The sequence below is a fragment of the Salvelinus namaycush genome, chromosome 4 (genome assembly GCF_016432855.1).
Source record: "Salvelinus namaycush isolate Seneca chromosome 4, SaNama_1.0, whole genome shotgun sequence".
Classification (NCBI taxonomy): Eukaryota; Metazoa; Chordata; class Actinopteri; order Salmoniformes; family Salmonidae; genus Salvelinus; species Salvelinus namaycush.
Window position 1 is genome coordinate 14,000,181 of NC_052310.1, and position 12,971 is coordinate 14,013,151.

Genomic DNA, 12,971 nt, shown 5'->3' on the forward strand with positions numbered 1-12,971 from the left:
CCTACTGATGCGAATCAAAGTAGTTTAGTGGAGGTATACGACTTATACATTACGCATGGATCAGCTCACAGAAGAATTACATTGGTAGCCGGGTAGGGTAGAAAATACATTTTAACGTATGATATCTACCAGTAAATGCTAACTGAGGCAACAATGGGTACGCAAACCAGGTATTGAAAAAATTGTCCGAGGTGTAATTTTTTTAACTAAGAATTTTGAAAGGGAAAATCTGAAGGAAAAAAAACGAATTTTTCACACAGGGTGCCCTTCCACTGGGAGGGCGGTCAGGGAACTTTTTTGCAAAATTAGAGTACTCCCACTTCTCCAGGAACCACTACATAAGGCTGATGGAAAGACAGCAGTCTTTAGTTTATGGCTATAGTTTGTTAACAAGAAATTTGTGGAGTGGTTGAAAAACGAGTTTTAATGACTCCAAACTAAGTGCATGTAAACTTCCGACTGTAGCTGGTGCAGCGAAATGCTTTTGTACAATCTGCAGCCTACATTCCTATAATATGAACCATTCAAATCAATAATTCCATAGTGTCCTATTGACCTCACAACGGCTTTTCAAATGATGGTAGTCCAAAAACTGCACCTATTGATTATCCCAGCTGATCGTCATCACGTATGGCTTATCTATAATTTATGGCCTACACGACTTGCAAGGAGATGGGTATTTGATTCAAATAGAGGTATACATTTTCCTATATACAAAATTACATTCACATTGAGCACGCTCGCTCGCTGGCTGGAGGGCGTTTTTTTCCCTGGCTTGGAAATGACTCAAATTATAAAACTGTTAGTAATTTGAACATGTAGGCTAATAATATGATATCAGTGCCCAACAAAAATTGGACAGTGAACATAGTATTTACTATGGAGGGAGCTGAAAGTCCGTATTGCCCAGCGACAGCCCCGAAACCTGAAGGATCTGGAGAAGGTCTGTATGGAGGAGTGGGCCAAAATCCCTGCTGCAGTGTGTGCAAACCTGGTCAAGAACTACAGGAAACGTATGATCTCTGTAATTGCAAACAAAGGTTTCTGTACCAAATATTAAGTTCTGCTTTTCTGATGTATCAAATACTTATGTCACGCAATAAAATGCAAATTAATTACTTAAAAATCATACAATGTGATTTTCTGGATTTTTTAGATTCCGTCTCTCAGTTGAAGTGTACCTATGATAAAAAATTACAGACCTCTACATGCTTTGTAAGTAGGAAAACCTGCAAAATCGGCAGTGTATCAAATACTTGTTCTCCCCACTGTATATGAGAGAGAGAGAGCTCCCTGCGTGTGGAGTCTAACCTATACATATGGTACTGTAGAGACCTCTGTCCAAATGGACACACAAACTCCTCATTCCCCATTAACTGAACGTCCTTCCACTGCCTCACTGAATTATCTCCAGCGTTGCTTAGCAGAGGGAGACCTTTTCCATCACTCTTCTCTTCTTCCCTTTCTTCCATCCATGTTCTTCAAGTACATTGTATATTTTCTTCTGTTCCCTGCAGGTGGTAGGAACTGAGGTAGCGAGGTAAAATGCATTGTGAGTCATATTCCCCAATATAGTCTAGTTAAAAAGTCCTAAGATTTAAGGTACAGAGACAAATAAAGAGCATGTACTAAGTTATGTTGGGCAAGCTCCTTCTCTTTCTTGGAATGGTACAACCTGATCCGTGTATTTACATGGCTTTGGGTACAGCCTGTCTTGAGAAATCTCCATCCTTTCACCAATCCTGATTGCTATGTCATCAATCCACCATGGCCCGCTGTCACACAGACTCCGAGACAGATGAGTCTCTCATGGCGAGGGTGACGTTTGTGTGTGTGTGTGTGTGTGTCCACATTGTTGCGTGCATGCCTGTGTGTGTGCGAGTCTCTCCAGCCAGGGAACACTTGCGCCTCTCTGTTAAGCATGGGGGGGAGGGGGGGCAGTACAGCGAAGGTACAGTAACACTGTGGTCCTTGTATCGTACGGCGAGTCTTCTGGAGCTTTCACGTCCTGCACGGCGGTGCTCGTTGCATAACGACTAACGAAGGTGAGCACAGAACGCTGTGTTCCCCCCTGAAACCAAGACTTAGAGAGATTTGTTCCCCCTGACACCCCTTGTGCATCTCATACATAATTTAGATGCATGAAGACGCACCAATACACGTGAAATAAAAACATAATATACAAGCACAGAACACACATGTAAACGCATGGGCACACACACTCTCGCTCTCTAGCGAAGTCAGGACGTACCCAACCCCACCTAGCTATCACTGATGGCTGACCTTTATACACTGTGCAGGATGCACCATGTGTATGTTCAAGGCCTTCTCCTTCCCCACCCCCTGTCCCTACCACCAACAGCTGGGAGAATAGTCTGGCTGGTTCTCTGTGTGCTGAGCAGCGGTTGTACTATTCAGGGTTATGATATTCTTGGTGTACCACATCGAAGCTGTTTTGCTGATGTTCTTGTCTTTGCTCATCAAAGCAGCACGTTGAGCTCCTTTGTCTTGTCTCTATACCAGAGGGTTAGGGTTACTGTGAATGGAAGGTGATACACCGCAGCCGCACCGCCGTGATAGGTGTGTGTGCGTGCGCGTTTCAAAGAATTATCACGGTTAGGCGAAGTGCCACTTATTTCTTAAAGAAACTACACTGAACAAAAGTATACACGGAACATGTAAAGTGTTGGTCCCATGTTTCATGAGCTGAAATAAAAGATAACAGAAATGTTCCATACTCACAAAAAGCTTATTTCGCTTACGTTTTTTGTGCACATTTTTTTTTATACATCCCTGATAGTGAGCATTTCACCTTTGCCAGATAATCCATCCACCTGACAGGTGTGGCATGTTAAGAAGCTGATTAAACAGCATGATCATTACACAGGTGCACCTTGTGCTGGGGACAATACAAGTTGACTCTTAAATGTGCAGTTTTGTAACAGAACTCAATGCCACAGATATTTCAAGTTTTGAAAGAGCGTGCAATTTGCAATCTGACTACAGGAATGTCCACCAGAGCGGTTGCCAGAGAATTGAATGTTCATTTCTCTACCATAAGCCACCTCCAATCTTGTTTTAGAGAATTTGGCAGTACTTCCAACTGGCCTCACAACCGCAGACCACGTGTAACCACGCCTATGATTAAGAAGTTGGAGCTCTTCTCTGTCTGCGTTAACAAGGACAACACAGGTCTTTCCATCATTGTATGATTTTGTTGTGTAAAAATGAACTCAAGTTTACGGACAGTATCAAATGTGATATAGCGAAGCACTTGAGTGTTTTGGGTGCGCAATTACACAGGTACTTTCCCGAAACGGATGACACAAACAACTGTATTCATTATCCCTTTCATGCCCTGCCTCCAGTCCACTTATCGATATCTGAACAAGAGAGCCTCATCGAAATTGCAACAAGCGGTTCTGTGAAAAGAGAGTTTAATCAGAAACCACTGCCAGATTTCTGGATTGGGCTGCGCTCAGTGTATCCTGCCTTGGCAAAGCGTGCTGTTAAGGCACTGATGCCCTTTGCAACCACATACCTACAGTTGAAGTCGGAAGTTTACATACAACTTAGCCATATACATTTAAACTCAGTTTCCCACAATTCCTGACATTTAATCCTAATAAAAATTCCCTGTCTTAGGTCTGTTAGGATCACCACTTTATTATAAGAATGTGAAATGTCAGAATAATAGTAGAGAATGATTTATTTCAGTTTTGATTTCTTTCATCTCATTCCCAGTGGGTCAGAAGTTTACATACACTCAATTCGTTTTTGGTAGCATTGCCTTTAAATTGTTTAACTTGGGTCAAACATTTCTGGTAGCCTTCCACAAGCTTCCCACAATAAGTTGGGTGAATTTTGGCCCATTCCTCCTGACAGAGCTGGTGTAACTGAGTCAGGTTAGTAGGCCTCCTTGCTCGCACACGCTTTTCAGTTCTGCCAACAAATTTTCAATAGGATTGAGGTCAGGGCTTTGTGATGGCCACACCAATACCTTGACTTTGTTGTCCTTAAGCCATTTTGCCACAACTTTGGAAGTATGCTTGGGGTCATTGTCCATTTGGAAGACCCATTTGCGACCAAGCTTTAACTTCCTGACTGATGTCTTGAGATGTTGCTATAGCTATAGCTATGGCCATAATGACCATCGTTATGTTTGGAGGAAAAAGGGGGAGGCTTGCAAGCTGAAGAACACCATCCCAACCGTGAAGCACGGGGGTGGCAGCATCATGTTGTGGGGGTGCTTTGTTGCGGGAGGGACTGGTGCACTTCACAAAATAGATGGCATTATGAGGATGGACAATTATGTGGATATATTGAAGCAACATCTCAAGACATCAGTTATGAAGTTAAAGCTTGGTCGCAAATGGGTCTTCCAAATGGACAATGACCCCAAGCATACTTTCAAAGTTGTGGCAAAATGGCTTAAGGACAACAAAGTCAAGGTATTGGAGTGGCCATCACAAAGCCCTGACCTCAATCCTATAGAAGATTTGTTGGCAGAACTGAAAAAGCGTGTTCGAGCAAGGAGGCCTACAAACCTGACTCAGTGACACCAGCTCTGTCAGGAGGAATGGTCCCAAATTCACCCAACTTATTGTGGGGTGCTTGTGGAAGGCTACCCGAAACGTTTGACCCAAGTTAAACAATTTAAAGGCAATGCTACTAAATACTAATTGAGTGTATGTACACTTCTGATCCACTGGGAATGTAATGAAAGAAATAAAAACTGAAATAAATAACTACTATTATTCTGACATTTCACATTCTTAAAATAAAGTGGTGATCCTAACTGACCTAAGACAGGGGATTTTACTAGGATTAAATGTCTGGAATTATGAAAAACTGAGTTTAAACGTATTTGGCGAAGGTGCATGTAAACTTCCGACTTCAACTGTATAACATCTGTTAAAGTGTGTATGCGATGAATAAACTTTCATTCGATTTTCAATATGTGCTGGGGGTACTCGAGGACCGGAGTTGGGAAACACTGCTCTAGTTGTTTGATAAATAGAATTACGCCAGAACAGCCACTAAACATTTGAATGTGAAGGTCCATTCTATTAATTATATTTCTATGCATCGGCTACTCATTAGTCATCAACACTAATTTGAATGGAAATAATGTCTGTTCTATGAATTTTACATCTATGCTTTGATTACTCACCACATTCCAGAAGAAAGGGTTGAAGATGATGGCGATGACAGCAACACAGAACCTGGGGTCATAGAAGTCTATGTGCTTCAGAACATCCTCCATTACTGACATGTCCACCTGACAGACATAGAAACAGAGAAATATCAGAAGCACAGAAATAGAATTCTATGTTCAGACGTTATGTCAAAGTTCAAAAGACAGTTTAAGATTGACCTTTGGAGTTTTTTACTGATGAGTGCCTAGAGGTTTTCTTTGAGTATATGAACAGAGTTGTAGGCCTATTCTAGAAGGGAAAATGAACTGTAGGTATATAAATAGTATTTTATTATGACTGATATGACTAATGTGATACATTTTGGATATCATTCACGGCTTTATGCAGAATATTTATAGGGCGGCAGGTAGCCTAGTGGCTGGAGCATTGGGCCAGTAACTAAGGGTACATCTGTCAATGTGCCCTTGAGCAAGGCACTGAACCCTAATTTGCTCCAGGGGCACCGTCCTACTATGGCTGACCCTGTAAAACACATTTCACTGCACCTATCCGGTGTATGTGACAATAATATACAGTACCATTCAAAAGTTTGGACACACCTAATCATTCAAGGGTTTTTCTTTATTTGTACTATTTTCTACATTGTAGAATAATAGTGAAGACATCAAAACTATGAAATAACACATATGGAATCATGTAGTAACCAAAAAAGTGTTAATCAAAATATATGTTATATTTGAGATTCTTCAAAGTAGCCACCCTTTGCCTTGATGACAGCTTTGCACACTCGGCATTCTCTCAAACAGCTTCATGAGGTAGTCACCTGGAACACATTTCAATTAACAGGTGTGCCTTGTTGAAAGATAATTTGAGGAATTTCTTTACTCTTAATGCATTTGAGTTAATCAGATGTGTTGTGACAAGGTAGGGATGGTATACCCTATTTGGTAAAAGACCAAGTCCATATTACGGCAAGAACAGGCCCAGTGATGCGAACTTAGCAATTTTGTTACTAGATTTAGCAACTTTTCAGACTACCCTGGCAACTTTGTTTTCAAACAGCACCTAGCAACAAAATTATCTACTTTTAAAAATGTATTTGGAACCTTTAGCAACTTTTGAAAAGTGACTCAAAATGTTAAAATGCAAGCATTTTCCCTCTAAATGACACAAAAACGGTTTTCTCTGTCACACAGTCACATCACACCTGCCTGGCTGCAAAAGTGCATTGAGAGTGAAGTCAGCAGCAGGCGCTCAGCTCGTGCACAGCAGCAGCAGCAACGTGCACAGGCAGCAGCAGGCCAGCAGCAATTTCAGCAAATTGCAAATCATTGTTGGCTGACTGCAGCAGCAATAGTATGGGTTCGACGAGACAAACCCAATGAATATAAACTCAGGGGAAAAAAAAGAACGTCCCTTTTTCAGGACCCTGTCTTTCAAAGATAATTCCTAAAAATCCAAATAACTAAACAGATCTTCATTGTAAAGGGTTTAAACACTGTTTCCCATGCCTGTTCAATGAACCATAAACAATTAATGAACATGCACCTGTGGAATGGTCGTTAAGACACGAACAGCTTACAGACGGTAGGCAGTTAAGGTCACAGTTATGAAAACTTAGGACACTAAAGAGGCCTTTCTGATGACTCTGAAAATCACCAAAAGAAAGATGCCCAGGGTCCCTGCTCATCTGTATGAACGTGCCTTAGGCATGCTGCAAGGAGGCATAAGGACTGCAGATATGGCCAGGGCAATATATTGCAATATACACTGCTCAAAAAAATAAAGGGAACACTAAAATAACACATCCTAGATCTGAATTAATGAAATATTCTTATTAAATACTTTTTTCTTTACATAGTTGAATGTGCTGACAACAAAATCACACAAAAATGATCAATGGAAATCAAATTTATCAACCCATGGAGGTCTGGATTTGGAGTCACACTCAAAATGAAAGTGGAAAACCACACTACAGGCTGATCCAACTTTGATGTAATGTCCTTAAAACAAGTCAAAATGAGGCTCAGTAGTGTGTGTGGCCTCCACGTGCCTGTATGACCTCCCTACAACGCCTGGGCATGCTTCTGATGAGGTGGCGGATGGTCTCCTGAGGGATCTCCTCCCAGACCTTGACTAAAGCATCCGCCAACTCCTGGACAGTCTGTGGTGCAACGTGGCTTTGGTGGATGGAGCGAGACATGATGTCCCAGATGTGCTCAATTGGATTCAGGTCTGGGAAACGGGCGGGCCAGTCCATAGCATCAATGCCTTCCTCTTGCAGGAACTGCTGACACACTCCAGCCACATGAGGTCTAGCATTGTCTTGCATTAGGAGGAACCCAGGGCCAAACGCACCAGCATATGGTCTAATGGCAGTCAGGCTACCTCTGGCGAGCACATGGAGGGCTGTGCGGCCCCCCAAAGAAATGCCACCCCACACCATGACTGACCCACCGCCAAACCGGTCATGCTGGAGGATGTTGCAGGCAGCAGAACGTTCTCCACGGCGTCTCCAGACTCTGTCACGTCTGTCACGTGCTCAGTGTGAACCTGCTTTCATCTGTGAAGAGCACAGGGCGCCAGTGGCGAATTTGCCAATCTTGGTGTTCTCTGGCAAATGCCAAACGTCCTGCACGGTGTTGGGCTGTAAGCACAACCCCCACCTGTGGACGTCGGGCCCTCATACCACCCTCATGGAGTCTGTTTCTGACCGTTTGAGCAGACACATGCACATTTGTGGCCTGCTGGAGGCCATTTTGCAGGGCTCTGGCAGTGCTCCTCCTGATCCTCCTTGCACAAAGGCGGAGGTAGCGGTCCTGCTGCTGGGTTGTTGCCCTCCTACGGCCTCCTCCACGTCTCCTGATGTACTGGCCTGTCTCCTGGTAGCGCCTCCATGCTCTGGACACTACGCTGACAGACACAGCAAACCTTCTTGCCACAGCTCACATTGATGTGCCATCCTGGATGAGCTGCACTACCTGAGCCACTTGTGTGGGTTGTAGACTCCGTCTCATGCTACCACTAGAGTGAAAGCACCGCCAGCATTCAAAAGTGACCAAAACATCAGCCAGGAAGCATAGGAACTGAGAAGTGGTCTGTGGTCACCACCTGCAGAACCACTCCTTTATTGGGGGTGTCTTGCTAATTGCCTATAATTTCCACCTGTTGTCTATTCCATTTGCACAACAGCATGTGAAATTTATTGTCAATCAGTATTGCTTCCTAAGTGGACAGTTTGATTTCACAGAAGTGTGATTGACTTGGAGTTACATTGTGTTGTTTAAGTGTTCCCTTTATTTTTTTGAGCAGTGTATATATATATATATATATATATATTGCAATATATTGCCTAAGACAGCGCTACAGGGAGACAGGACGGACAGCTGATTATCCTCACAGTGGCAGACTACGTGTAACAACACCTGTACAGGATCGGTACATCCGAACATCACAGCTGCAGGACAGGTACAGGATGGCAACAACTGCCCGAGTTACACCAGGAACGCACAATCCCTCCATCAGTGCTCAGACTGTCCGCAATAGGCTGAGAGAGGCTGGACTGAGGGCGTAAGCCAACGTCGCCTCTGGGCACAAACCCACCATTGCTGGACCAGACAGAACTAGCAAAAAGTGCTCTTCACTGACGGGTCGCGGTTTTGTCTCACCAGGGGTGATGGTCGGATTCGTGTTTATTGTCGAAGGAATGTGCGGTACACCGAGGCCTGCACTCTGGAGCGGGATCGATTTGGAGAGGGAGGGTCCGTCATGGTCTGGGGCGGTGTGTCACAGCATCATCAGACTGAGCTTGTTGTCATTGCAGGCAATCTCAATGCTGTGCGTTACAGGGAAGACATCCTCCTCCCTCATGTGGTACCCTTCCTGCAGGCTCATCCTGACATGACCCTCCAGCATGACAATGCCACCAGCCATACTGCTTGTTCTGTGCGTGATTTCCTGCAAAACAGGCTTGTCTGTGTTCTGCCATGGCCAGAAACCCCTGCAGATCACCAAAGTGTGTGCCACACGTTGGCTATCGATTGAGCCTGCGGTAACTCGTATATTGAGCCAGTGGGAAGAAGTGAAACTCCACTTTGAGTTGACCAAGGCCAGTGAGCATTGCTACATGGCGGATGTGCTCCATTACATGTACAAGACCAACTATGTTTACCTGACATTCTTGAAATCAATCCTGTCTGACGTACAAGTTGCAGTGAAGTCATTTGAGGGAGAGCAAACAGATCCTGTCAAGCTTTTGGACAATCTGGTACACCTCTTAACATCAATTTGCAGCAGAGTAGTCAACCCTACGGCAAAAATTGATGTGCTGAAGGATGCCATTGATGGACATCTCAGTCAATCACCATACCTTGGGTACCTTTTCGAGAGCACGGTGTACCAACTCAGTCTTGCGCCAGAGGACAATAAGGTCATTCGGGGACAGTGCATCAACTACATTGTTGCTTTAAGCAAGGAGCTGCAAGCAAGGCTCCCAGACAACCTAGAAGCCTTGCAACACATGGCCTTGTTCAGTGTTAAGGAAACGCTAAAGCACAATAAAGGCACCACTAAAATTATTAAAGTAGTGTAGTTACTGGGGTACTAGCCCCAAACAATTGATATAATTGTTTCCCAATGGAAAAACATCCATCGGTTTAGGTGGGACTCAACTGAAAATACAGTCGAGTTTTGGAGTGAAGTGAATAACTACACGGACTCTTCCGGGTCAAATCCATTTGAAGAACTGTGCAAAGCTGCACTCGCTGCCCTCTCCTTGCCACACTCAAATGCGGAGGTTGAATGGCTGTTCAACCAAATGAGTGTGGTCAAGTCAAAGTTTAGAAATAGAATGTCACTGCACACTCTCAAGTCCATACTCCTGGTGCAGTATGGACTGAAGCTGGCTGGTGATACCTGTTACCAGCATAAACTACCAAGTGAAGTTCTGCAGCAGTTTGGCACCACAGCAGCATACAGCTTAAAGGCCACTCCATCCTCTTCTGCTGGATTTCAGCTCCGTGACAATGCAGTTGGACAGTGAAGATGAAGAGGATTTCATTGCCAATCTATGATTCATCATACTTACAGTACGTATGCAAGGAGTGGACTTTCTGGAACTGGCGGAGACACACAGCTGATGGTGGCAGTGTGCACTGCAGTGTGAGCGAGAACAGTGGCAATATCTGGAGGAAACCATTGAGCAGCTAGCCAGCCAAGAAGCAGAACAACCTGGAGAGAGCTGCCTAGCGCACACATCATTATTTGAGTTAACCTCACTAGGGTATGTGGGACGCTAGTGTCCCACCTCGTCAACAGCCAGTGAAACTGCAGGGCGCCAAATTCAAAACAAAAATCCCATAATTTAAATTCCTCAAACATACAAGTATTTTACACCATTTTAAAGATACACTTGTTGTAAATTCAGCCACAGTGTCCGATTTCAAAAAGGCTTTACGACGAAAGCACACCAAACGATTATGTTAGGTCAGAGCCAAGTCACAGAAAAACACAGCCATTTTTCCAGCCAAAGAGAGGATTCACACAAAGCAGAAATAGAGATAAAATTAATCACTAACCTTTGATGATCTTCATCAGATGACACTCATAGGACTTCATGTTACACAATACATGTATGTTTTGTTCGGTAAAGTTTATATCCAAAAATCTCAGTTTACATTGGCGCGTTATGTTCAGTAGTTCCAAAACATCCGGTGATTTTGCAGAGAGCCACATCAATTTACAGAAATACTCATAATAAACATTGCTAAAAGATACAACTGTTATGCATGGAATTTTAGATCCACTTCTCCTTAATGCAACTGCTGTGTCGGATTTCAAAGAAACTTTACGGAAAAAGCACACCATGCAATAATCTGAGTACAGCGCTCAGACACAAAAACGAGCCATACAGATATCCGCCATGTTGTGGAGTCAACAGAAGTCAAAAATAGCATTATAAATATTCACTTACCTTTGATAATCTTCATCAGAATGCACTCCCAGGAATCCCAGTTCCACAATAAATGTTTGATTTGTTCGATAAAGTCCATAATTTATGTCCAAATACCTCCTTTTTGTTCACGCATTTAGTACACAATCCAAACTCAATCCAAACTCACGAGGCGCAGGCAAGTCCAGGCGAAAGTTCAGCCGAAAAGTCATATTACAGTTCATAGAAACATGTCAAACGAAGTATAGAATCAATCTTTAGGATGTTTTTATCATAAATCTTCAATAATGTTCCAACCGGAGAATTCCTTTCTCTGTAGAAATGCAATGGAACGCAAGCGCGCGTGGATCAGCTCATGTCACTCTGGCAGACCTCTGACTCATTCAGCTCCCATTCCCCCCTCCTTCACAGTAGAAGCATCAAACAAGGTTCTAAAGACTGTTGACATCTAGTGGAAGCCTTAGGAAGGGCAATAAGACCCCATAGACACTGTATATTCGATCGGCAATGACTTGAAAAACTACAAACCTCAGATTTCCCACTTCCTGGTTGGATTTTTTCTCCGGTTTTTGCCTGCCATATGAGTTCTGTTATACTCACAGACATCATTCAAACAGTTTTAGAAACTTCAGAGTGTTTTCTATCCAAATCTACTAATTCTATGCATATTCTAGCGTTTATGGCTGAGTAGCAGGCAGTTTAATTTGGGCACGCTTTTCATCCAAAATTCCGAATGCTGCCCCCTACCCTAGTGAAGTTAAGTTGCTTGTTCAAAAACATAGCATACATGCCTTGTTATTAGCTTGTACCTCTTATTGTTGATCAGTTAGGTAGCATGTTAACTAACTACCAATACACTGCTTAAACTATAATTGTTCAGAATGTGTAGGTTTACTAGTTAAGAAAATAAATGAAATGTAATTGTTCAATAATATGGAATTGTTCAATAATTCAATGTGTTGTGTTTAATTCAATGTGTTGTGTGGGAACCACACATGCAGAGATCATCCATTCACCTACTCTGCGTCTCACAAAGATATGGCAATTAGAAGCAAAATTCTAAACTTTGGACTCATCAGACTAAAGGACTGATTATCACCAGTCTAATGTCCATTGATCGTGTTTCTTGGCCAAAGCAAGTCTCTTCTTATTGGTGTCCTTTAGTAGTGGCGTCTTTGCAGCAATTTGACCATGAAAGCCTGAATCACGCAGTCTCCTCTGAACAGTTGATGTTGAGATGTGTCTGTTACTTGAATTCTGTGAAGTATTTATTTGGGCTGCAATTTCTGAGGCTGGTAACTCTAATGAACTTATCCTCTGCAGCAGAGGTAACTCTTGGTCTTCCTTTCCTGTGGCGGTCCTCATGAGAGCCAGTTTCATCATAGTGCTTGATGGTTTTTGCGACTGCACTTGAAGACACTTTCAAAGTTCTTGACATTTTCCGGATTGACTGACCTTCATGTATTAAAGTAATGATGGACCGTCATTTCTCTTTGCTTATTTGAGCTGTTCTTGCCATAATATGGACTTGGTCTTTTACCAAATAGGGCTATCTTCTGTATACCATACCTACCTTGTCACAGCTGATTGGTTCAAATGCACTAAGAAGGAAAGACATTCCTCAAATTAACTTTTAACAAGGCACACCAGTTAATATACACACATTTTATTATTATTTTAAACGTTGAATGAGTAGGTGTCCAAACTTTTGACTGGTACTGTATATATTTTTTTATTGCAAACCCAAGACCCTTGCACAACTGAGTAGTGACACCATGTCCACCTCCAATTCAAACATGAACAAACGTCGCTGGTTGTTTGGGTTTCCCCACACTGTGAGGCATAGTGCCTTCCTCACCTGA

General features: G+C 43.0%; 1 protein-coding gene across 3 annotated transcripts in view; it reads right to left on the reverse strand.

Annotated features, from left to right (window-relative positions):
- The window catches only part of pemt (phosphatidylethanolamine N-methyltransferase), a 94,590-nt gene that overhangs the window by 79,420 nt on the left and 2,199 nt on the right, over positions 1–12,971 (reverse strand). For all 3 annotated transcript variants that reach the window (XM_038991210.1, XM_038991211.1, XM_038991212.1), the window contains exon 2: positions 5,174–5,281. In XM_038991210.1, the coding sequence (XP_038847138.1) occupies positions 5,174–5,281 (108 nt within the window). The remainder of the gene's footprint in view (positions 1–5,173; positions 5,282–12,971) is intronic.